At 26.7% G+C, this 26,227-nt stretch overlaps 4 protein-coding genes across 4 annotated transcripts in view; all 4 read left to right on the plus strand.

Annotated features, from left to right (window-relative positions):
* The window catches only part of LOC105203826 (juvenile hormone-binding protein), a 423,181-nt gene extending 409,421 nt beyond the window's left edge, over positions 1–13,760 (plus strand). The window contains exons 2-4 of the mRNA XM_011172739.3: positions 9,121–9,281; positions 11,827–12,189; positions 12,322–13,760. Coding sequence (XP_011171041.1) covers positions 9,224–9,281; positions 11,827–12,189; positions 12,322–12,623 — 723 coding nt within the window. The 5' untranslated portion in view covers positions 9,121–9,223 and the 3' untranslated portion in view covers positions 12,624–13,760. The remainder of the gene's footprint in view (positions 1–9,120; positions 9,282–11,826; positions 12,190–12,321) is intronic.
* On the plus strand, positions 75–4,396 carry LOC105203825. Its single transcript, XM_011172738.3, has 3 exons — positions 75–1,064; positions 2,387–2,749; positions 2,859–4,396. Exons 1-3 carry the CDS (start codon positions 977–979, stop codon positions 3,161–3,163), a joined length of 756 nt encoding a protein of 251 aa, XP_011171040.2. The 5' UTR covers positions 75–976; the 3' UTR covers positions 3,164–4,396.
* Positions 13,761–16,832: 3,072 nt separating the features above from the next.
* LOC105203864 lies at positions 16,833–19,977 on the plus strand. Its single transcript, XM_039450794.1, has 3 exons — positions 16,833–17,283; positions 18,673–19,035; positions 19,156–19,977. Exons 1-3 carry the CDS (start codon positions 17,208–17,210, stop codon positions 19,461–19,463), a joined length of 747 nt encoding a protein of 248 aa, XP_039306728.1. The 5' UTR covers positions 16,833–17,207; the 3' UTR covers positions 19,464–19,977.
* Positions 19,978–22,360: 2,383 nt separating this feature from the next.
* On the plus strand, positions 22,361–25,711 carry LOC105203827. The gene is made up of 3 exons (XM_011172741.3): positions 22,361–22,548; positions 23,082–23,447; positions 24,471–25,711. Exons 1-3 carry the CDS (start codon positions 22,491–22,493, stop codon positions 24,779–24,781), a joined length of 735 nt encoding a protein of 244 aa, XP_011171043.2. The 5' UTR covers positions 22,361–22,490; the 3' UTR covers positions 24,782–25,711.
* Positions 25,712–26,227: the final 516 nt, after the last annotated feature.

Raw genomic sequence — 26,227 nt, forward strand, 5'->3', positions numbered from 1 at the left:
TCATTGTTTTGAAAACAATTTACACGGTAAAAACTATTTTATTGAAATATTAATATGAAAATAATTATGTTAAATCATTAAAAAATTTATGTTGGACGTTTAAGCTAGTTTTAACAAAATCAAAACTTTTTTTAACAATATCATCATGCTTAAATGTGTTACATAATAATTTTAACAGCCAAACATAAAATTATTTTCGAATCTGTAGCTACATCTCTAGATACTTCAGTGAAACTGCCTTTTTGAAGAAAAAATATGTATATACGAAAGAATCATACGATTCTGAGGGTCGATCGGTATTTGAACGCTCGCGAAGCGATGAGGTGTATGAAAAGAACAGTGGTAGGCGGAGTCGAGCTGCAAATCGATTAAAATATGCATTTTCTGTCAAGAAAATAAAAAAATAATTATAATATAAATCATGTTTGTCCAAAACTTGAACTGCGAATCAAAGCGTTTCCGCTTCTGTCGCCTCGATAGAGCGAGACAGAAAGTAAACAAAAAAGGATGAGTGTTTTAATGCTTCGAATCTAGACAGAGTTGATAGCGTTTAGTCTTTCTTTTTTTCTTACTATCTCTATCGAGACGACAGAGAGATAGCAGTGCTTTAGTTTGCAAGCCAAATTTGGACAGATCTGAATATAAAATGTTATACTTAAATAATGACGTAATCACGCAGCCTTTCACCTCTTTTTTAAGCCATTTGTACGGCTTAAAAAGCCATAACTTTGCGTGATAACTTATATATATCAAATCCTTGAAAAATGCAAATAGAATCGAAAGTCCCCAAAAACAGATTTTATTGATCATTAAATAAATCAGTAAAATGTAAATAAGCTTTCTTTGAGGTTGTAGGAACATTTATATATAAGCTTGATCGACTCACCTGCGTCAGTCTTACTGTACATTTCTCGTGTAATTGTTAGGATCACAATACGGTTGTTCTTTCTAACAGTGAAGTATTGAAAAAATAGAAATGGGAAAACTTCTATTTGAAATGTTTGTTGCAATCTTTGTTTTTAAGATTATAGCAATACATGTTACTCTAACGGCAACGGAAATACGTGAGTAAATATCAAATGTAAAAATTTGTTTCATATAAATAACTAGCTCGTGTCTTTTTTACGCAGTGATTCACATAATTTGATTAAGAACCGATTGTTGGATATACTATGTAATAAATTTTTTAACGAATAATTGTTTATCTATACACAGACATATAATGAATAAGTAGATAGTCATAAACATTTATTAAATAAGTTATAATTTATATATTTCATATACCCGCTATCTCCTCTGTTTCTTTTTTTATATTTAGTACATTTATAAAATTTTTAATCACATTTATCCGAAGATGAAACAATCACTCTAAAAATTTATAAAAATTATAAAGACCTTATTTTAAGAGCGTGTTTGTTTTTTAGATATATAAGTCATGAGACAATATTTCACATACCTGTTTCTCTCTCTCTCTCTCTCTCTCTGTCTCTCTAATTATATTTAATAAAGGAAAAGGAGGTATTATGGTTACTATGAAGATTACAGCTGTCCGCTAAGATTAGCCCGCTGTTTTTAATGGCGTTAATACGTTAATACAATAGATGACAATTGTTATAAAGCATTTTTACTATTGAGCACTTTTAAACTTTTTCAAGGTATTTTAGCACTTAATGACACATACTTCCTTATTGTTTTTAAACTTGAGTATGATCACACAAATATATACACTTGAGTGTCTTTTTGTTATTTAATTTTTTATTTAGTTGTATTCATTTCGAGTAAAGCTAAACAGTAACATGGGATTTTTTTAATATAGTTTTTTAAGTAAAATTTTTATATTAAAATATTCCTTCGATAAACTAGTTACTACTCTAGAGGGTGATATTCAGAAATATTAGAGACGTTATTTTATATTTATTGTTAAACCGGGATAAAACAGTTTTCTTATTGAAATCTCTAAAATTTCTAAACGCTGCAAAAAAATTTTAAATTAGGAAAATTCAAAATAATGGAAATTAAAAATATATAACTTTTTAACATAATACTATATTTTTTAAAATTACGTTTTGGACTAGCTATTACTTTTATTCTTCCACTGATTATACAGTGCGTTACATTTTCATAAATGACATTTTAAGTAATAAATATTTCATTACTTTAAATCTACAATCTGTTAAACAGCATTTTGACAAATATAATAATTCAAGTTTTAATATAATAAAATATTGATTATAAACGAAACATTTATTCAATAAAATGGGAATTAGTGTCATATTACCCTCTTTTCCTTAATATTTATAAAATTTTTAAAGTTAGTTACGTTAAACTTATTTTATTTTAGACATTTTAATTTAAAATTGCAATTAAAGAAAATTTAATGTAACAGCTTCCAATATTCATGTGTGTGGCCGCAACGATCCTAACTACAATCAATGCATCGCGGACAATATTATCATGGTAAAGGATAAGATTTGCAATGGATTTCCAGAACTTGGCTTGCCACCAGTCGAGCCATTACTTTTCGACAAAACAGCTATTTTCGACTTCCCTAATATCAAGCTGTACACACTAGACACGAAAGTACGTGGAATTTGCGACTTTGTCTTAAACTCCGTTCATACAAGCCGCAACAAGCTTCAGTTAAATTTCAATTTTACATATAAACAACTATACGTGAACACCACGTATGATTTTAATGTTCATTTGCTAATACCACTCGCTCACAGAGGATTTCTTTACGCTATTATAGGTAAGTAAAATAATTAATTTTACATTAAAAAGTAAAATAAAATTTTAATGAAACTTAGCATAAAAATTTTGATTTTGTTGAAATTATCAAAATATGCGTTTCTCCGCAGATAAAATAGAAATGAGAGCAAGCTTGGACTTGAAAGTGATAATCAAGAATGGCATAAGACACATATATGCATCAAATGCGACCGTAAATGCAAAGTTTACAGACTTTGAATACAAATTCGATGAGAGCGACAAGGGACTCGATCAATTGCATGCAATTTTTAATATTGTCGTAGATCATAATAAACAAATTGTTATTAACACTATAGAACCAGTATTAGAAGAGAAAATGTCTAAATTAATTATCCAGTTATTCAATAACATAACCAAATCCAAATATGATGAATACTTTCCCGAACAAATATGAGTCAGGTATGGGATTGTTGACAATTTGTTCCGTGAATTTTATAATCCAACTAAAAACAAAGATAACAATTTGTTTGATATTTGGGGATTACAAGAATAAATTAACACATCATGTGCATTATGTGTAAAATGGAACGTAGGCAGAGAAACAACGGAAAAAATAAACAAAAATGAAACGACGGTGATGGGTTACGTTAATTCTGTGGATGTATCGTTTTGCTGTAATTTTTCATTAATGCGATATCATGCTTAGGATGATAGACATAGGATAAGATTAATAAAAAGAGAGAAAGGCCGACGACGAGCAAAAAGAAGGTGTACGTTTTTAATTAAAATTTATTTCTGTTTAATCATTAAATAAACTGAACGTTTTGACTTACTTTGTCTTCTTCAGCAATATTAAATAACTCATAACATTACGAATATATAAATCAGGACGTGAGCATTCAAATAAATATAAATAAATATATAAATAGATAGATGTAATGGTTGTGTCAAAATCATGAGAAGGATTACATCAAAACTTAACGTAAAAAAATTATAAAAATTAACAGTCTGCAGACTTTAAATGATGAAATGTGCTGAATGTATGTATCATGTTAATGTACAAAATAGAATGCATGACTGATTCTTGACGTGTTGCAACTGATGTTGCTCGAGTAGGGATAACATTTTCCACATTACATTGGACATTCTATGTATATGTATTTTTTCTTTATTATGTGAAAATAATATCCTGTATATAGAAAGTATGCGCATTTTATATATATATAATTTGAATATACGTTATGGTATGTAATATGTATATTTGTTAATATATTTTGTATGTATGTACACAGCATAATATTAAATGTACATTTTATATACATTATTTGAATGTACAGTACGGTGCAATGATTCGAAGAGCTTAGTAGATGGCTGACTTATTGACGCCACAGTCTAACATTATACAATATATGCTAGACTATGGCGTCGGTAAGTCAGCCATCTACTAAGCTCTTCGAATTATTGCACTGCACTGTACATTATAGTACATAATATGTATATTCATTAAGGTATTTTGTATGTATATACAGTGTTTAATGCTCGAATGCTTCTCGTTTACTGTTTGATAGCTAGAATTAATTTTATTCTTTGTATTGATACGTTGAAGATGACTCCAAAGCGAGTCGAACGTTCATTTGAGTGATTTTGTTATATCAAGATAAATAAATAATTATATATACGTTATTAATTTTGATTGCGCACCTATATCCGCACTGACTCTTATGAGCTTTATTAATTGTGTGTTTTAAATTTCGAGAATGCATATTATTTGTTATGAATATTATTGATAGACAAAATAAGTCGATGGATGAAAAAACCTTGATCTACATCTTAATAAGCAAACAATATTTTTAAATGTTTTGTTAATAAATATTTTTTCATATTTAATTTAATTATTAAATTATATTAACATATTTTTTGCATTCTTATTTAAACAAATAATAGAAAAATTATTCCAGATGCTATTCCGCATTTGTAAAAATTAGTAAAAAAGACTATAATTTTATATATATTTATATAAATAATATACTTTAATTATACATGGTTCATCTTTTCAATAATATATATTTACCCAATTTATCAGTTATATAAACGTATTAATATTAAGTGTTCACAGATCATCACAAGGGATCCAGTTCGCAGTCGTCGTAGAAGTTAAGCATCATCCACCGGCGGTCACAACTTGAATGGGTGGCCGTTTGGAAATTTCCGAAATTCTTTTTTTATAAAAAATATTTTTTTAAATATTACATAAAATATTGTTTTGCTCATTGAAATTATGTAGTGTAATAATATAATATTTATGCAAATATATACATGTATATACGTATAGGGTATGTACATGACACATGTCGTAATGTTTTAAGGGTATATACATAGACAGTGAAATCGCATATCTTGTTATATACATGTGTATATACATAGGATGTGCAAAGTACGTTATTGCGGTAACATTTGCACATACATTACATATCCCGTGTATGGGCATTGCATAAAAAAAGAATATGCAGTGTATATGTAATATACATGGATGTATATACATTGTATATATTACATATATCCTAATGAATTTATGGAATTTTAAGATCACTATGATACATCGCAGTTAAAGAGAATCGTTATATTTAATTAATTGTTTTGACTATTTTAATTATAAAATCCAAGAAATCCTGATGTAATGCGATAACTAATTATCAGTACAAAATTACCTTTTCAAAAAAAAAAGGTAAAAAAAGCGCCTATGTGTGTTGCGCGCAACTTATTTTGAAATTGTGTAATTTAATAAAAATGATATACGTTTATTAAAAAAAAATGTGTGAAATCTTTTAAAATGCACCTATTATAAAGAGAATATACTTTTTCTACAAAATTTAAGTAGTCGTTTGTAATAATTTTGTATTTGTAATTTCTTTGAAAAACATTCCTATTCTAACCCAACTGGTAGTATCTTCAATTTTTATACAAAACCCACGTGGTACTATCTTTGTATTGTTATTGAAAAATCTTTGTATCTTAAAAATTCAAGTGATAGCATCTTTAATTCTCATTGAAAAATTTTATTCTAACCCAAGTAGTATTTCCTTAAATATTGTGTAATTTAATTCAACCTAAATACATTTTTCCAAAAAATCTTTTAAACAATCAAAGTACTATTTTTGTATTTTTATTGAAAAATCTTTCAATTTTAACCCAAGTGGTTGTATTTAATTTTAATAAGTTTCAATGGAATATTTAACATTTAATTTAAAAGATTAAAGAGGAAACGGTACAAAATGAGAAAATTTTATTAAAATAAAAAATTTTTTATGTACAAAAACATGGCGCTGCTAGATAGGAAAAGCAGAAAAGACATAAGAAATTCCACTTGGTTTGGAAGATTTTCAATGACAATACAGAGATAGTAGCAATTAGGTTTTGTACAGAAATTATTCAATTCTTCTCATTGCTTTATTTAGTCAATCTTTAAGAGGATGCTGAAGACATCTTTGTTACCAATTAAAATCGATTAATTTTTGCATTCGCTGTTTTTCTAATTGCATTTACAGATTTTAAAATCTTTCTCCTCAAGTAAAGTATAGGCATAAAAACGATGCTGGACCGGTTTCTAGATGTGCTTGTATTTATACACGCATATCTTTTAATTGGCTTTGTAGATCGCAAAATCTTTTTACATAATTAAAGTAGTGACAAAAGCACACTTTGCTAGCTATAATTTAATACAAAAAAACAAAAGTAGATTAAAAAATTACTGTTTAATTATCAGCTTCTGCAGCCGACTCGTAACACGTGACCATATGAAAGTTTTAGATATTATGTGTATGAAATGAGTAGCTAGCGAGATATGAATTAAATCAAAGAACAATACGGCGATTGCAGAATGATCCTAGAAGCTTTAGTATAAAAGATATAAAAATGTATGAAAATTATTTATGCAATTTTCACGTGTATTGGTGCGAAGAGCAGAAGTTGTGTTCATGGTAGCTCAGAGATCTTGCATTAGAGGTGTTAAAGAATAAGAACAGATAAATGCGTGTGACAAAGAGCGCTAGCTAATTCCCTTTACTCTTCTCTTTACGCGCGACCCACAGTTCGTCGAAGAAAAATCTGCAGCAATCTACAGTACCGACTTCGAGTGAGTTCCAGCATCTCGTTAAGGTGATGCTAAAGTCGTCCTTTTTTACCGACCGAACGTTAATTTTCGGGCATGCCGTTCTTCTAATTGCATTTACAGATTTAAAAATTCTTTTCCACAGTTAAAGCATAGACAGTAATGTATAATGAACGCTATATATGGATAAGGAAAACAAAAAAAATTGAGAATAATTTTCCAATTTTTTTTGTTTTCATTATCCTTATATAGCGTCCATTATACATTACTGTCTATACTTTAATTGTGGAAAAGGATTTTTAAATCTGTAAATACAATTAGAAGAACGGCATGCCCGAAAATTAACGTTTGGTCGGTAAAAAAGGATGATTTTAGCATCCCCTTAATGTATCTCACATCGATTTAGACTTTATACCAGAAACAAAAAAAAATACTTCTTAATGTATTTAATCCTTAAGAGGATGCTATAGTGACCGAAGAACTTCCTCGACGTCGGCATTGCAGATTATTTTTCGAGGGAGACCAGGCTATCGCTCTTTGTCCAACGCATAGATCTGTCTTTGTTTTTCGATTATTTCGCCATCTGCGAAAAGACCTATTAACTACAGCCACTGCTCTTCTTGCCATCGTTTACGTACGCTAAGCGAAATTTGGACACGTACAGCTGTTCACCTATTAAACTTTTTTGTTAGGTTGTTGACTGAAACGATACACAGTCAGTGTTGTTTGTTAGAGTTTTCTGAAGTCCGCCCTGGTCTCATTTTATACATACGAGCTATAGAACGTCAGTAAATAACAAAAATTAATCTTGGTTGACAGATCCACGAGTCGAAAATAAATGAATTTTTAACTTTTTGATCGATTTTCTCATAAAATTTACCAGAGCAGACTTTGTTTTGGTGCGTACTTTTATTTTGCAAAAGGATTTTGTGATCTGTAAAGCCAATTCAAAAATTAATGAACACTGTAATGGTCGGTAATTTCCGTCAGTATAGCATCCTCTTAATTCAATATAACATTTAGAGTTATCAACAGAGTCTACGAAGTATTCTTAGTGATATTATACTATATCTACTTCGATTCGTCATTTGACTATAAATTATCACGTATGTAATTACGCGTGGAAAATCCTGAGAAAATTAAGTTTAATCTCAATTATACCGCGATTAAATCTTACGCAAGTACTGTTCTCTCGTGTAGCATAATTTCAATATTTAAATTTAAAAGATACGCAAATTCTTCGTATATTATAAATACGAGTATTTTACACTCAACGTTTTAAAACGGGAAAAGTATATAAAAGATAAAAACTAATAAAAAAATAGAATTAAAATAAACTTTCAATAAAAATTGAGCAAACACAAACGTCTTTATCAAAGAAGGAACATGGTTTACGTCAACGTTATTTTGCTATTATATTTTTAAAGCATGTTTATGATAATTTTTTGAAAAAAACTATTATCTAAAATTGAAAAGTTAATTAAATATTTAATAAACAAATTTTTAACTAAACTACTAATTGTATTATCTCATTTTATGTAATTTTTCTAATATATATGTATTATAAATTTTAATACATTTATATTTGTATTTTATTTATTAAAATAATTTTTATTACATAGAATCTAAAATTATAATTAGAATTTTATACTAAATTTTGGCACGAATTATAGATCTTTAATGACTTTTATAAAATAACGTGTTTACAAAAATAATTACAATTAATTTAATGTAATATTTATTTAACACATATGAAAATTTTAGAAATAAATTTTTTAAATTGAGCACTTATTTGTGCTGTATGAGTAAATCAAACTATTATTAAAGCAGTTTTTATTAAAGCATAAATTTATTTTTTATTTTATAAAAAGAAAAGATTTATTGTTTGTATAATTTACTTAATTCCTTTTAAGAAGGATACAGTTTAGATGACTGTGGAATTGTTATAAAACTTGAATGAGTAATAAATAATATAGAACAAAAAAATAATTTGTTATTAAATCTGATATTCTTGGAGAATATGTTTTGCTTTTTATACTGGTTTCATTTCCTTTAACTTCCTTTTTATGTAATATATTGTACACTGACACTCTGCAACCAATTTTCTGCATGTGAGTCTCTATAAAATGACTATTAATTTTCTTCTTACGTTTTTTTGCTACTAACATATGTTGCATGTAATTACTTGTGTAACACATGGAAGGAAGATATTTTTTTTATACGTGTAAATTTACAAAGATCGAGAATAATTAGGCAATTTTAGAATGAAGTGGCATATATAAGCTTGCGAGCACTTGTGTAGATCAGTATTGATTCATATTTATTGTGCAGCGGTTAGAATTGATTTTTTTTTAAATAATTTTTAAAGATAGCAGAAAAATTGTATTTTGGAAAATAACTTGGAAAATGTTTTCTACAATTTTTATTTTTGCATTTGTGATTTTACATGTTGCGGCAGAAATGCGTAAGTTTATAAAAATATTTGTTACTTATTTGTTTCCATTACAAAGGGTCGTGACTGAAAAAGTCCAATTGGATTTTTCTATCAAAAAGATAACAGATAAATATTTATGATTGTTCAATAAAAAAAATTTTTTTTTGTTTGTTCTACTTTTGATGATATTCGCCCCGAAAGAGAAATACCGAAAGAAATATTTTTTCTTTTAAAGGGTATTTTATTGTTTAAATATGAGATTCCGCCGATATAAAAAAATACGGGTTTCTTAGATTTTTGTATTTAACATATTTCAAGGAGAATCAAATCGGCGCCGGACATCCGTGACAGTTTCCTTGTAAGAAAAATGTGAAACATTCTTTATTATCTTATTTAACAGTTTCTTATTACCTATTTTTTATTTCTTTTTTTGTACGCAATATTTTTTTTATTTTCCTTTATTTCTGAATATTCTAACAATCTCATTTTTAATGAAATCCGTGATTGAATTTTCTGAGTCGTTGTAAATATCTGTTTGTTACTTTTTGATAGAATTATCATTTTCTCTAGACATTATTTTCAGTAAATTAATGATTTTATTAAAAAAATAACTTATTATATATTTATTATAAAAATGACTTATTTAAAGTGCAAGACTTGAATTTAAAAAGAGTGCATCAATTAAAATATTCGAATTAAATTTTTTAATATAATTAAGAAATTTTAGTATTTCCGTTATTTAATAATTTTAATATTACAAATATTTTTGTAGTTAATATTTGATATAGTAATAGGATTACTGCATCAGTCAATGAAAAATTGAACTAATCAGTAGATATATAAATTAAATTTTAATATTGTAATTACATTTTTAAATAAAAAACGATAATTAGTAAAACTTTATAAAAATTAAATCATAAAAAAGCAATTAATTTGCAATTTATTATGTGAAAGTCTTTTATTTTACTAATAATTTGAAATAGTCATTTATTGATGATTGTTTAATGACTGGTACAATGACCATATTAAATATAATATAATAGTGTAGTAGCAATGTTTAAATTACATATTTGTAAAAATGCATATTAAGGTCTTCTCAGAAAAGATTTTTAATAATAAGACAAGAAAAATTTTTTACCGTACTTAATTTTATTGTAATCTCATGGAGTATAAAAATAATGAAATATTAAGACAAAATCTACAACATCCATTTGTCTCTATTAAATTAAATAAGATTGACTTATTATCTTGTAACAAGAATGATATATTAAATAAAATTTTTACATATACACGTTTAGTTTAGAATAAAAATTTGTTTGATATTATAAAGGTTGAAAGTATCGACAGCGAATAACAACTAATATAGGTTCTGTAACTTTTGATTGATTGAACATTTCTATATTACCTATAGCTGATCTTATCACTATTCGCTTGCATTACGCAAGGATTTTAACGCATGTTGATTAACCGCTACGAAGTTTAGGATACCACTGATATGGAGCAATATGCCAACATGGATTGAGATTTTTGCTCATTATATTTGTATTCAATGAGTATAAAAGTTTCGTGCCTGAGATATTATTTAAACTTAAGTAGTAATTCTACATGTAAAATTTTTTATTCTTCAATGATATGTAATTATCATTGTTTTATGCAATCTTTTTTCAATATTCTATATAGTATTGCAGTATATGAGTAATTTGTTCATAAAATAACCTCGGTTTTGCGTTAAAGAAGAAAGAAATATAGTCTTTGACGATTTCCAAAGATACGACTTTTTTTCCAAGTCTTTTTGGTTAAATCAAGTGGTTAAGTCACTAGAGGATTATCATGTCTGAAGTGGCATCTTTAATGGCAAGTTTAAATTTGAGAAGAAATGAACTGCAGTGCTTGACATTCATTAACCTTGAATATTTTACTTTTTAAATCTCAAGAATTTATTTTATTTATATTACCTGCTAATTGAATTAATCATCGATTAAAGTTAATCAGAGTTTTATAAAGTGGCCGTAAGTTATAAAAATTGACATTCAATACACATCTGTAAACATAATTACAGCTTTGAATGTGCGAACTTACTTTGCTAATATTTAAATTTAATTATTTTTATATATAGCTAAAATCCATTATGATTTATAACAGGATGTTTATACTTCTTACTTATTATAGTGAGATATAATTAATATCCCACTTAAAATAATTTATTTAACATTTTTATATAATAGCACAAAGTATACAATTAGTATAATTTTCATTAATATAAATATTAAATAAATATAGAAGGTGTATACATCTTCTGCTTAAAACATATTCGGAGTTGTGGAAATAAAACACAAATTAATAATCGGATAAATTTTTTTCTCTTTAAAATAATCCCCAATTTCTTTGTAATGCTTTATCTTGCATTCTTTAAAATACTTTGTAAGCAGACGAGGATATAGCCTTAGTGGAATGAGTTCAATTTCTTCAGCAAATAAAAATTGCACATTATTTTGAAATAAAAATATTATACAGTATGTTTATTCAATTATTTCATTAAAAAATTAACAAAAATAATTTATTTTTCTTTTTACAGCCCCTTATATTCACGTATGCGGCCGAAAAAATCCAGATCTTGATAATTGCATTATAAACAGTATTGAAGATTTAAGGGAAAAGATATGTATGGGAATACCAGAATTAGAGGTTCCACCATTGGAGCCATTCGTTATTGACAGTATGACTATTTCCGACACAAATGATGCCAAGTTATTTCTCAAAAATTCAAAGATAATGGGGGTTTGCAATTTCGTTATAAATACTTTCCATATAGAACTTGATAAGCTCCAATTGAATTTAACTGTTACATTCCCAAAAGCTTATATAAACGGCACGTATGATATTGATATACGTGTATTGGTGCCTGTTGCTCATAAGGGACCGATTTATCTTACTATGGGTATGTATCGATTTAATACTAAAATAAAATTAAGATTTATAGAAATCAACTAAACCGTAAAAATTTAAATACAAGTTTGTTTTTTACCAATATTATCAGATTATGTTGTCATATGATGTGCTCATTTTGTAGATAATATAATAGCGAAAGGCACACTAGACCTGAAAATAATAACCAGACACGGTGAAAGATACGTATATATAACAAAAATAAATTTGCATCTTGGCATGAAAGGATTGAAAAGTAAGTTTGATGCAAACGAATCAGCTCAATTAAATGAAATTATTGGCACCTTCTTAGGCAACAATGAAGAAGAATTAATCGCCAAAATTAAGCCATCAATGGAAAAGGAAGTCTCTAAAGAAATACTTTTGCTTGCGAACAATATAGTTAAACATTTCACTTTTGACGAACTTTTTCCTGATCGCGCATAGATTGTCAGACCTTCAAATTTTATTGTCGCTCCTTAAAATGGCAGTTTAATTAATGAATAATTAAAACAATTTGTTTACAATATTTCGAAAATTAACGACAAATTTTATTTTTATTAAATAATAGATACAAGAAAATTTGTATTTTTGTAATTATTAAATGCTCATTTACCAGCGCGGATGCAGAATAATAGTTACTTATTTAAAAATATTTTGTTTGTTATATTGTTTTATTTATTAAAGAATAAGCGTTTTAAGTAAAATATATAGGATACAACAATTATTAAGGGAGGAAGGTCATGTAAAAATTGATTTTTTTTTGCATATACATATATGTACCAAAATATTTTAAGAATTAAAAGTTCAAGTCCTCATATTGGAGATCGACATATTAACGATCCTACAGACAAGGTTCATACATGCGCGTCTAGTAGATAGTCACGCATGTTTCTAAAGTTTGAAACATGCCTGATTATTACGCGTTTTTCTTAAAACTACGTTTTTTAAAACTGCGTACAATGTAACTATTTGTTATAAAAAAATATTTGATTAATATAGCTGAGACTTATAAAACTTATAAGAATAACTATACAAACTATTTTTGTCACATGACAAAAACAAAAATTTTATGCGAAAATTTGAAATTTTTTCAAAATTACGTAGAATTTTTATTTCAGTATTTTTTACTATCAGATTTAAATTCTTCCGGTGTGCAATTTTATCGAAAAGACAGATTTGTTTGATTATTTATTTCAAGATGAGATAAAAAATACTGCATTGTACGCTACTTGACGTCCTCGAAAACCGGAACTTGGAGAGCGAGCGTCATTATGCCGCCATATTTGAACTAATTTGGCTATAAAAAGTTGTTTCTACATCTACGAATTATAAAAAATATGTGAGAAAAGTTATGGACAGTTCATTAAAAGTCTTGTGCCGCAAAAAAGTTTATGAAGGACAGTTTTTTTCGGCCGATCACATGACTCTTCCTCCTTAAATTATCGACTTAATAAAATTATGACGCGACATATTATTGTGTACATGATCATAGTTTTGTAACTAATAATTTTTAACTTGTAACTATTATAACATTGTAACTAATAATTTTTAACTTGTAACTATTATAACATTTTATTTAAACATTTGTTAATTTTATTGTTACTTATGTATTGATCTAGAAAAATATATACATTATAGCTGTTTTCAAATACAAAATAAATTATTTAGTATGTAAAAGCATTATTTTTTAATAAATATGATATGAAATCTTTTTTGTTACACACAAAATTATATATCATACTTATTGTTAGTAAAATGTTTTTTAATATTGAAAAAAAATTGATAAAATAAAATGTAACATGACATGTGCGTTGTTTAGAAAATAATGTTAGAAAAAGAAACGATTTTGCAAATTGGACATGTAACATAAATTATTTATGATTGTATTTCGTACATATCGCAATGTATTATATTTTAATATTAAGCCAATATTTTTTTAATTACATTGTGCCATCAGAAATATTAAACAATATCTTGTATCCTAAAGATTAAAGATTGAATAAAACATTCTTCCTAAAATACCGTGGTTATTGAATTGCTTTAACACTTGAACTGTAATAGTTAAAAAAATTACACCATTGATAAACAATGATCTAACAGATCTCTATTATGAAAGATTGAGTAATAAGTAGTTAAAAAGTTAAAATTAAATAATAATGTTAAAAGGTTAACAGTTTTTAACTTTGTTAATTTTTAATAATTTAATTTTTATCTTTAACTAATTATTTTGAAACAATCTAATTAACATTTTAAACTTAGTTTTCACCGTTTTTGTTTGAAAAATGAATTTATTTCAATAAAAATTAATACAAAACTTAAAATATTTTTCATTGTTTTCTGTTACTTTTTCCCATCATTCTGGCAAAAGTTGAATTCCGCAATGATAGAACGAGCAAGACGTCTTTCGAAACTATTCTTTCATCCCATTTTCGGATTTATTCGTAACTGGAGAAATGTGTCTCGATGAGCGCGTGTTGCACCGATGGGAAAAGATTATAATCCGATGGGTGCAAAGTCTGAAGAATAGACTGGGTGCTGAAGAACTTTTTGTTCGAGCTCCAATAATATGTTTCTTTCACGTTCCTTGCAGCATACGATCGCGTGTTGTTATGCAAACGAATTAACTTTGCGTTTACTGCTGGCTACTGATGGCCTTCAGAAACATTTAGAAACAGTTTTGACAATTCTGAATTGGATTTTTATCCGATAATGCTTGTAATTCGACGTTCTCGAACTTTTTCAGCTGTCATAAACGTTCTTTTGTTTTTTACATTAAAATCGCCACTTTTGAATTATTTAAATTGCAGTCTCTACATATTCTTCCTGATGGAGTTTGGTCGCTATAAGTTTCAGAAATCAATTGATGCACTTCACCTGCAGTTTTCTTTAGATCAAAGTAGTGAAGAAGTGTACATGTTGAAAAAAATCACTTGTCGCGATTCATTTTAAATCAATTGAAAAATATCTCTACTTTCAAAACAATAAATCGGTACAGACCACTTCGATAAAATCTGATGCAACAAAAATTTTATGCGCCAGTTTTCGTTAATAGTCAATAATGTTCTGAAGTCACACTTTTTATCCGTCTCAAAGATCTCCACTTAATAAATTTAATCTAGGAGCAGTCCCGAAAGTAGTTACGTGATAAAATCACGCCGGCCGTAAATGAATAAAACATATGCTATTTATAGCTATTACAAATTTAACAAAGTGAATGTGATTTCACGAAACCTTGTAACGTCTCGAATCTTCTATTACAAATGGGGAGCTCTCTCCCAAGCATACGTGCATGTGTGCGTGCGTATCAGTCATGTTTTGAAAGTTATATATAGTTAACTCTTTTATGCAGCATTGAGGAAGGCTCTGCGAAGTCGAAACGGTTGGGTTTTTAGAATTTAAAGTTTAACTGATTTTATAGCTTTTATTAAATACACTTGTTTTTAGTTATGGTTATTGAATTATGTTTAATCTTAAACTCGAGATTTTATGCTCGTTAGCTGGCCTGTTTTTGCTTATCATGATTGCTCTGTTTTATTAATAGGAACTTGTTTGTTTGATAGTATTATTTGTATACCATTACTTTTTTGCATATGTTAGTGGAAGAGACGTGGCTAGCAGTTTAATAAAAAGAAAAGCTACAGAATAAAAAAGAGAGGAAAAGAATAAAGAAATAAACTTTATTACTAATGACAATCTTGGTACACATATTTAATAATTGACAAAAATCGCTTAAAAATATTCATAAAAAATAGTACTTATACTTATAGATGGAGAAGGAGAAAAAGTGTATTAAATAAGAGTTAACAAAAAATACTAATTTGCAAAAGAAATAAGATTTTTAAGTAGTAACAATCGTATTTTACAAGATACGAATTTAAATTTAAAGTTAAAGAAAAAATATTATTTTGGTAATTGTCTAATTCAAAATTGACTAGTTGACTAGCGAAAACAAAAGAGTAAATAATTATTTATTATATAATTATATATTTTCTTATTGGCATTATTGCAATAATAGAGTTAGCCTTATTATTGCACAGATAAAAAAATATCCTTTATTAAATCCTGCGCTTCTTTATCGTAATGCATTTTTTATACGTCTTGATTGTGTGTTGATACATTATTACAATTATATTCCAATGTTTCAAACAAAATACCGCGTAAATTTTTCTTTATACCGATTCCGCATAAAAATTTATACATTAAATGTTTGAAGCATCATTTTTCTTTTATTAAAATTTTTAGGTTTATTCTGAAAACACATTATTGTTCTTTCTTGTAAATCTGAGTACAAGTATTGTTTGTTTTATACGTACAAAATCTAAAACTTCTATATGCAGCAAATGTTGTCACGAGTTGACTGCAGAAGCTGAAATTAAACAACAATTTTATACAATTATATATATATATATAATATATAATATATAATATATATATATATATATATATAATTGTTGTCATCGCACTTTCTTATATATATATATATATAATTGTTGTCATCGCACTTTCTTATTGTATATACTTTAATTCTGGAGAAGAATATTTTAATCTATGTTTTCAATATAAAGATTTATTTCTGCGTGTTTACCACCTTATAGTTATAAATGTATCACTGAAATCAGATAATTATTAGACTCACTATCTTTCAATGAATAATATTAAAGCTAATATTAACTCTACATTTGAATTCAGAGAGTGAGTTACATTTTTACGACTGTTTGGGGAAATATCACTTAAAGTTTTTTCAACATTCTGTCCACATTTTACGAAGATTAAAGATAAAATGCAATAAGTTACTTTATCCCTCGGAGGATGTTTTAAAATGCAGTACATATTGCATTATACATGAAGGCCATGAAGCATTTCTGAAAAAAAATCAGCAAGCAATGTAAATGACAGGGGAATGCGTATATATAAACTTGTTTACATTCACGTGAATCAGTCTTCACACTTATTTAGATCATTGCACAGTGCTGTTAAAATCGTATTGTTCTCTAATAGTGTAGTTTTACAAAGTTTGCAAGAAAAAAAATGTTTGTTACTTGGAAAATGTATGCTACAATATTTGCTTTTGCATTTGTAGCTGTATACGTTGCAGCTGAAATACGTAAGTAAATCAGATATATATATATATATAAATTTCCATCATTATATGGTAACGATTCTTCCTGCTTGATTTAGAAGATTCTACTTTAGTTTACTCTAAAAACACACAAATACTTTCTACTTATTAGATATGCAAATAAATTTGGTCTTTTGTTATAAAATTAAGTCTTTATTTATAAAAAAAATAAACATATCAATTTTTGAAATATTCACCATTATTTTTGATTACTTTATTCCATCTATCGGGCATTTGATAAATTTCTTTCCGAGAATAGTGATTTTAAGTGCATAAAGTCGTCGATGCAGTTTTGAACTTTGTTCACACCTTTAAAGAATGTATCAGCCATGTGGTATTGGAATGGTCGGAATAGATAGTGATTAGAAAGGTAGTATAACCGCATGAAGGAAAAATTCCGACCAATAAATAATATCCTTGGCTTCTTTTGCGACGCGCAACGATATCGTTTTCTAAGATGACATGTCACATTTCATGGCCAGTAAACAGTCTTTTTCTCGGTGTTTTAATAAAATTAAGGTGTATAACCGCATGAAAGAAAAATTCCGACCAATAAATAATATCCTTGGCTCCTTTTGCAATGCGCAACGATATCGTTTTCCAAGATGACATGTCACATTTCATGGCCAGTAAACAGTCTTTTTTCTCGGTACTTTGTCGCTTAAACGAATGAGTTGTTGGTAATGTATTTAGCATTAATTATTTTGCAGGTCGTAGTAACTTATACTTAAAATTACGCTCTTTATACCAAAAAACATTAAAACTTTTTTTCATCAATATTTGATTTTACAGTCGATGTCGATAATTGTTCAGGATTAATGTACGATTTTGTTCCTTTTAGACTTGTCATGCAAAATTCACTTTTTATTGATAGTATAATCTTGTAGAACTCTTTTTTTCTGTATGTTGTTAGAAAGATGATGTTAACTCTCCCGCTTGTTCTCCGGGCTGAATTTATACGGGATTCATCGGTTCAGCTTTTATATTTTTCTCAGTTTATGTTAAAGAATGGAAATTAATTGCCGAGTATTCCTAGTTGTAAAGCAAGCTCATCTTCAATACAAGTGAAATTTTCATCCCATAATTGCTAAAACTTCTCGTCTTCAAATTTTTTGGACATTCCTGAATATTCTTTATCAGCAAGACAGCTAGAGAAATTGCCACTCCGAAACTTTTGGTATCACTTTTTACAGTTAAATTTTTAAATGTTACGACATCTTTCTTCAAAGCTTAGCAAAATCATATCTGCAGCCTCGGCAATATATTTTTTTAATTGGAAAGCAAAAGTGCAGTGTTTGATGTGTTGCTTATCGGATGTCATCGTATTCGATACTGTTTCGTGACGTTATGAAAAATGATGAATCCTCTTTACAGCTTCCTATATTCACGTATGCGGTCGCAGAGATCCAAAAATCGATCAGTGCATCTTGAACAACGTTAATAATTTGAAAAGTAAAATCTGCCAGGGAATACCAGAACTGGATGTTCCATCAAATGATCCATTTGTGATTGACACTCTGGCCCTTACCAATACATCTGACATAAAATTGTATATCAGAAATGCACAATTAACGGGTCTATGTGATTTCAAGATAAATAATTTTAGTATAAACATTGATACTCTTCATTACAATTTTGAAATTCTATTCGATCAGTTACGGGCAAACACCACTTATGACTTTGAAATACGTTTATTAGTCCCCGTTGTACATCAGGGACAGCTTTACATTACTTCGGGTATGTAAAAAAATTAATCGATTTTTTATTAAAATAAAATATTTGAATACAACTTATTTTAACACTAATGATACAACGTTAGATATAATTTCAAAATTACTTATTTGTATGTTTTTATAGATAATGTAGGAGCAAACGTAACCTTAGACTTCAATGTAGTAACCAAAAGAGGCCAAAAGTACACGTACTTGGCAAAGATAAAAATAAATTTTAACATAAAAGGATACACCGCCAAATACGATGCGGACGAAGAGCGATATGGTCAACTGCGTGAAATTATTCGTGACTTTATCGGCCGGAATCAAAAAGAGATTATAAGCAGTCTTAAACCAACGCTAGAAGAGATAATCTCCAGACAAATCGTGTTACTAGCCAATAACATAGTTAAACATTTTACTTACGACGAGCTCTTTCCTGATCGAATATAAATCATATAAGATTTTATAAATATCCATTATCGAAAGACTTAATTCATTTTAATCTATTTTAATCTGTTTTAATAAAAAGATTACGATGCTTTAGAATCAACTGTTATACAGTCTTTCGATAATGGATATTTATAAAATTAAAAGTAATTGCTTGGATATGATGTACATATGTACATATGTATATGTATATTGTAATATTAGAAGAACTAACGTTAAATACTGTATTACAATCTGAGATAATTTTAAAGAAGACGTATATACAAATGAAATATACATTGTATACATGTATTTTGTATTTACATGCATCTTTTAAGAGTATTTTGTATGTTGTATTTAAATACCTTTTGGAGAGTATTTTGTATTCTGAACTTTATTTGTAGATAATTTAAACTAAGTATGTAAAAAATTTTTTTATAAAAGCTAAAACCGCACCATTGTTGACTCAATCTAACGTTATGTTATGTTTGAGCCATGCCAGTCATTAGGAAGAAAATAAATTACACATAATCATCTACGACGATAGCTTTTTAATTATCTTTCTTCACATTTCTTTGCAAGCGTCTCTGTTTAACATTGGATGTGGATTCAACTTTGATGTTAGATAACTTATATAATTTTTTATGTTTCATAACTATAAATATTCAATTGAACATCGTTTCTTTGAAGCAGAGGTAATCAAGGTGATATCGACGTAATTCTAATTAAGTTTTATAAAAAAAGAACAGGTAAGATCAGAATCTTGTGCAAACAATTACTGGCAATACGTAATGGAATTTAACTGCATAATTCTTGCACACGTCCTTGACATTGATTTCACGTAGAATTCTTTAAGTTTTGTAGATCAAGTTTATAATTCTATTTACCATTTAATTTATCAAGTTTTGCTTTGTATACGCCTTGTGGCATACATAGGGACGATACGTGTTAATCTTTTATATTAAAGTTTCTAAAATAATATTATTAAATTCGACTTTTATATAAATAATATTGCAACATTTGAATATTGATAGTAAAAATAGTTACTAGATTATTTACAGAAATTGCAATCTTTTATAATGCAAATATTTGTCTACAGCCAAACATAAATGGAACTTTGATATTATATATACTTTATTTAATATGGTCTCATTACATATATATAGTTACTCTCTAAGAATATATAAATTAAAGAAAGAAATACATGATGATACCTGATTATATCTAATTAGGTTCATTAAAGAAAGAAAAACATACATTGAAAAATAATTATTAAATTAAAAGGACTTTTTATATTCATAAAGAAATGTATAGAGTAAAAAAAATTTCAATGACATATAACATTATAGAATAGTATAGAGCAAAAATATGTTTTTGTTTTTATTGTATTCCGTATATGCAAATTTCCGCTTTTTTCACGCAAAAACAACAGATTTCTTATGATTAATTGTACAGATTAAGTGTTTACATAACCAAGACATAGCTTTGTCTCCTGCAGGTCTATTTTATAATTCTTGATGATAGCTTTGTTATCGTTATAACATCGTTAGGCAGATTTTTCTTACCATGTATTACACCTGCAACGACGTTATAACGATAAGGAAACTAAGTCGTTAAGAGTTACAGAATAGGTTTGCATATTTTGTAAGCATTATAGCAAATGATTAATTGTGAAAACTAAAGAATGAGAAAGAAGTTATTTAATTCTTGGATACTTACATTTCGAGTGTATAAAAATGCACAGGTGCGGTTAATATTATGCAAAGTATTAGTCAATGAAGCAATGTTGGACACGTCATAAGCTCTATACTGTTTATAGATGCGGTCAGTTTGACACAAAAATACTTTGACGCATTTAATTGATCAATCAGAACAAAGAATTTTAATAAATAAGCATTTAAAGAACGTTTTAAAATATCTGTACTGACCGCATTCCACATCTATTGCATGCGATATTTGACAAAATATATGTATATTGTTGAATTTCAAAATTACCTTTTTTAGATACTTGGAAACTCTATTTGATCTTAATACTAGATATTTATATCAAAAAATAATTTTAAAAGTGTACATATTTTTGTACACTATTATAAAATTTTTGCTGCTTGTCTTTGAGAATGTGTACGGTGTAAATTTTATTATAATTAAAGAAAAAGTTCTAAAAAAGTGCGTACATTTTTTTGCATATATTTTTGTATGAAAAATATGGAAAAAATAAATTTTTTTATTTGTATTTTTAATCCTTTTTCCTGTTTTTTCTTACGTTTCTGCAGTAATAATGGTCTGAGAATTCACATGTTTTTACAAAATTACTTTATTAATTTACAACACTTTTTTACAAAATTGACTCACTAGTTTTATATATAAATGACGTCAAAAGAAATCAAATTATACGATGTGTTAACATGATCATTATCTCGTCTCTAGAAGAGAATAATTTTAGATCAGTACTCATGGTCGTAAATAATTTTCAACTTTAGATTAAAAGAAAAAATGAATAAACAAACGTATGAATGAATCTGTAATTAATTATGTTTTTAATTAAAAGATTAAAAATTATTTCTAACTATCTGTTTTTATTAATTAATTTTATCTCTAAAAATTAATTTCATACAAATGTAACATCAGTTAATGCCATTTTCAGAAATTTTTATTTTAATATTTTATTTTATTTGTAAAAATGAAAACATGTATCTATGCTACATGTGTCAGCTGTGACATTTTTATATATAAGATTATATCAATACCAATGCCTTCATAAGGATTATAATTACTGTTATAAATAAATAAATAAATATATGTATGTGTATGTATAATCAATATGAGTGCTTCCATGGCCTTCAGATGAATCATTACAAGATGGAAAAGAGAGGATAAATACTGCAGATTAAATCAACGTGCAACAGGATGTATATATAAGCTTGCTCAAACGAATGTATTAGTCTTGATGCATGTTGCCTAGTTGTTTAGATCACAGTATAACTATTTTCTAACAATAATATTGTGTTTGTAATATAATCTTGAAAAGTTTATAGAAACTGTTGTTTAAAAATGTTTGCCGCAATTTTTACTTTAGCACTTATAACAGTACATGTTGCAGCGGAAGTACGTAAGTACATAAAAGATATACATTATTTCTTATCTGTATCACAATCTGTGCATGATTTACTCCGTATTATAAAAAATTATACTATTTAAATTTAGGTAAAAACTCAGGTAAAACAATCTCTTGATAGAAAATACGTATCGATAAACATTTGATTTTTAAAAATTGATTTTGATGTGAAATAAAACTTTAGAAAAATTAATTTATTATTCCAATTTATGAGCGTTATAATAGTCATATTTACAATGTGTAACATTTTAATTTTTATTCACATTCTTTCTCTCTCTCTCTTTCTTCTTCAGAAAACTTTCTACCAAATTCAATTTTTCAACACTGATTATGTTTAATTGAATTATAAATAAATTAATTTCACTGATTATGTTTAATTGAATTATAAATAAATTAATTTCAAATGTATTGTAAATTTTTGTATTTTATATTTCTTTAAAGTATACCTTATCATTGATTTAATTATCTTATTTGATCAATTTCATACAAAATTAAAAGTTAATGAAGATTATTCACATTTTTTACAGCCTCTTACATTCATGTGTGCGGACGCAAAGATCCTAATATCGATGAATGCATCTTGCACAACGTCGAAAATATAAAGGATAAAATCTGTGAAGGAATACCAGAATTAGATATAGAGTCAAACAATCCATTTCGCCTTGATAAAATAGTAATTTTTGATACACCTGCTGCCCATATATATTTCATAGATGCAAATGTATTAGGACTATGCAATTTCGTCGTGAACTCTTTTCACATAGATATGAACACGTTGAAGTTTAATGTTGATTTATCATTCAAGAAACTTCAAATAAATGGCACTTATGATGTCAATATACATATATTGAGTACAAACTTTGCTCAAAAAGCGCCGATTTATATTACTACAGGTATATAAAATAATCAATTTTTAAAATTCACATAATAATTGATATTTATAGTATAAAAAGATATCTTGTGATATAAAAGATTTAAAATATAAGGTACCTGAACAGAATAAAATCTTCTTAATATATTTAATTCTTTAGAAACTCTTATGAAGATATTGAAATAAATTAAATAAAAATAAAATCTTTATTTTAATTACTCACACAAATAAAATATCATATAAAATATTTGTAAATAAAAAGACTTTTTTTAACTTTGATACACACACACACACACATACCTTGGAACTCAATATATGCTTATATAATAACGTTCAATTAAAAAATAAATTGAAAATAACAAAAGAACTAAACAATATTTTAAATTAGTTTTAAATATAAATAATTATTAATTATAAAAATAAAATCTCATAAAGATCTCTTATTTATACTCAACTATTGAACATCACAATTATCTTTAACATTCCTTTTAATTGTTCTTTTAACCTTTAAAAATTTTTAACCATTTTAGTTTAATTTTATTTTCTCAAAAATAAATAGAATTGAAAATCATTATCTTGTTCGAACCACACACATAACGAGTAAATAATAATAGTCTTAACAATGGCTATATAAATGGGCCATACTTAACGACTATGTTTCTAAGAAAAACATTTATTTTAATAGAATCAGTATACTAATTTGTTTTTTCTATAGTTAAGAAATTAAAAATAATATCAAAATATTTTATATTATAAAATAATGTATATAAATGTATATGATTTTTTGAAAACGGCTCAGACGTTTTATTCGTCACAAGTTTTTGTTTTAATCAAACAGACACGTTGCTGCTAGTTTTAAAATTTCTCAGCTTTATTACCTATAATACTTCTTATGTCATTTCTTCGTACCGATACACTTTACTCTAGGCACGAAGCACATTTTTTAATAGTAAATTAATGAATGGGCCTGAATAGTACTGAATTTTATTCAGTTTAGGTACTTTATAGTATATTTCCATCGAAATTAATAAATTATATCTTGCAGAAAATGTAGGCGCAAAAGTAGACGCAGATATCAGTATAGTAACTAAAAGTGGCAAACGATATGTGTACCTATCAAAAATGACAATAAATCTCGACATCAAAGGATATGACATTGCGTTTGATCCAACGCAATCAGAACAATTACAGCAGTTAAGTCAAATTGTTAGAAATTTTGTAGGCAATAATCAAAAAGAGATTCTTAACTTTATTAAGCCGAGTCTGGAAAAGGAGATCACCAAACGGATCATGTCTACTTCCAACGACATAGTTAAACACTTTACTTACGAGGAGCTCTTCCTTGACCGAACATAACCGCCATAAATATTTCGACACCAGTGTGTTTGTTGTTATTTATATAAAATTATCTAAATAATCATGTAAATGGAGAAATGATTTTATTTTATTTTTATCTAGATTGTTAAAATGTATTTTATCTTTATCTTAAATACAACAAGTTATTTTTTTTTAATTATCTAAATTATTTATAAACAACAACAAGTAAAAAATATTATTTTTACCTTCGACCTCTAAGTTTTTCTAACAGGAAAAGTTTTTTAAAGTGATAACGACAGATTACACAAGTTAAAAAATAGTAGTTCAATATAAAATTTCTTTAAATTATAAGAAGTTCAAAAACTTTTAAAAGAAACTTCGCCATTTACAATGTAAGTTATGTATTTTTTCCATGTTTTTTCAGCTTTGATTTTTCTTTACGTATTAATCCAAATCAAACGAGAAACATTTTTTTGGCATATTAAATTGTTTCAAAACTCTCATTTTTGAGAAATAAAAATAAATGTATAAATAAACGTATAAATATATTCTTTTTAAATTTTAAATTAATTTGCATTTTAGTGATATTATTTCAAAATTATCTTTAGAAAAGTATGTATAATTTTATTATTTGTTTAGGTAAATTTAAAATTAAATCATCTGTACCTTATTTAGAATATGTTTATATAAACTTTATGTTATTTTTATTTAGATAATTTTTAAAGTGCAACACTGCCAGACATAATAAATTTAAGATTAGAATGATCAAGATTAATTGATTCTGTGTATTAATATTTACTAAATATGTACATATCTGTAATATCATATAAAATCTAACACATTTAATTACGTTTTTCTTAAAATTTTAATAAAATTTGTTAAAGACACTTTTATCTTATTAAACGAAAATGTATTGGTGAAATTTTAATGACATAAAAAATAATATGGTGATATAAAAAAAAAAAAAGAAAATTCTGTTTTTATTTTAAATTCTGCAATTTTTGTGCTAAAATAATAAATTTATTAACATTTCTTAAATGAAACATTTATGCGATCGAGATATTTACGTCGTAACGTAAATAATTAGTTTCGAGCAGTTCTTACCAATCATCGCAGATTAATAAATTTTAAAAACACACTGTCAAGACATCATGTTTCAAGGATATCTTGTACGTGTTACAAACTGCATTTTTGCTGTCCACATTGCGTGTTATATATGGTAATTCAAAAAAATTTCAATTTAAGTATTCGTAGATTTAATTAATAGATTCTTTTCACATGCTGAAATTTTGAAAATAGGTCATTATGTTTTGTTTTATTATTGATATGTAAATTTACTTTTGTGACTTTATATTTAATTTACTGCTTTTACACGATATTTCTTAAATTGTCCTTTATTAAATATGCATATTTGGAAAATTAACTACGGTCTCTATTTTTATTCAAACAAAATATTTTCACGTGTACAAGTTTTTTTTATATAAA

This window comes from Solenopsis invicta, chromosome 6 (genome assembly GCF_016802725.1).
Source record: "Solenopsis invicta isolate M01_SB chromosome 6, UNIL_Sinv_3.0, whole genome shotgun sequence".
NCBI lineage: Eukaryota > Metazoa > Arthropoda > Insecta > Hymenoptera > Formicidae > Solenopsis > Solenopsis invicta.

Excerpts from the sequence above, each read along its gene's own strand:
- LOC105203825 (XM_011172738.3), top strand. The coding sequence starts at position 977 with ATGGGAAAACTTCTATTTGAAATGTTTGTTGCAATCTTTGTTTTTAAG. Across the intron at positions 1,065-2,386 it reads TCTAACGGCAACGGAAATAC|CTTCCAATATTCATGTGTGT; the intron begins GTGAGTAAATAT and ends TTAATGTAACAG. Across the intron at positions 2,750-2,858 it reads ATTTCTTTACGCTATTATAG|ATAAAATAGAAATGAGAGCA; the intron begins GTAAGTAAAATA and ends GTTTCTCCGCAG.
- LOC105203864 (XM_039450794.1), top strand. The coding sequence starts at position 17,208 with ATGTTTGTTACTTGGAAAATGTATGCTACAATATTTGCTTTTGCATTT. Across the intron at positions 17,284-18,672 it reads ATACGTTGCAGCTGAAATAC|CTTCCTATATTCACGTATGC; the intron begins GTAAGTAAATCA and ends TCCTCTTTACAG. Across the intron at positions 19,036-19,155 it reads ACAGCTTTACATTACTTCGG|ATAATGTAGGAGCAAACGTA; the intron begins GTATGTAAAAAA and ends ATGTTTTTATAG.
- LOC105203827 (XM_011172741.3), top strand. The coding sequence starts at position 22,491 with ATGTTTGCCGCAATTTTTACTTTAGCACTTATAACAGTACATGTTGCA. Across the intron at positions 22,549-23,081 it reads ACATGTTGCAGCGGAAGTAC|CCTCTTACATTCATGTGTGC; the intron begins GTAAGTACATAA and ends CATTTTTTACAG. Across the intron at positions 23,448-24,470 it reads GCCGATTTATATTACTACAG|AAAATGTAGGCGCAAAAGTA; the intron begins GTATATAAAATA and ends TATATCTTGCAG.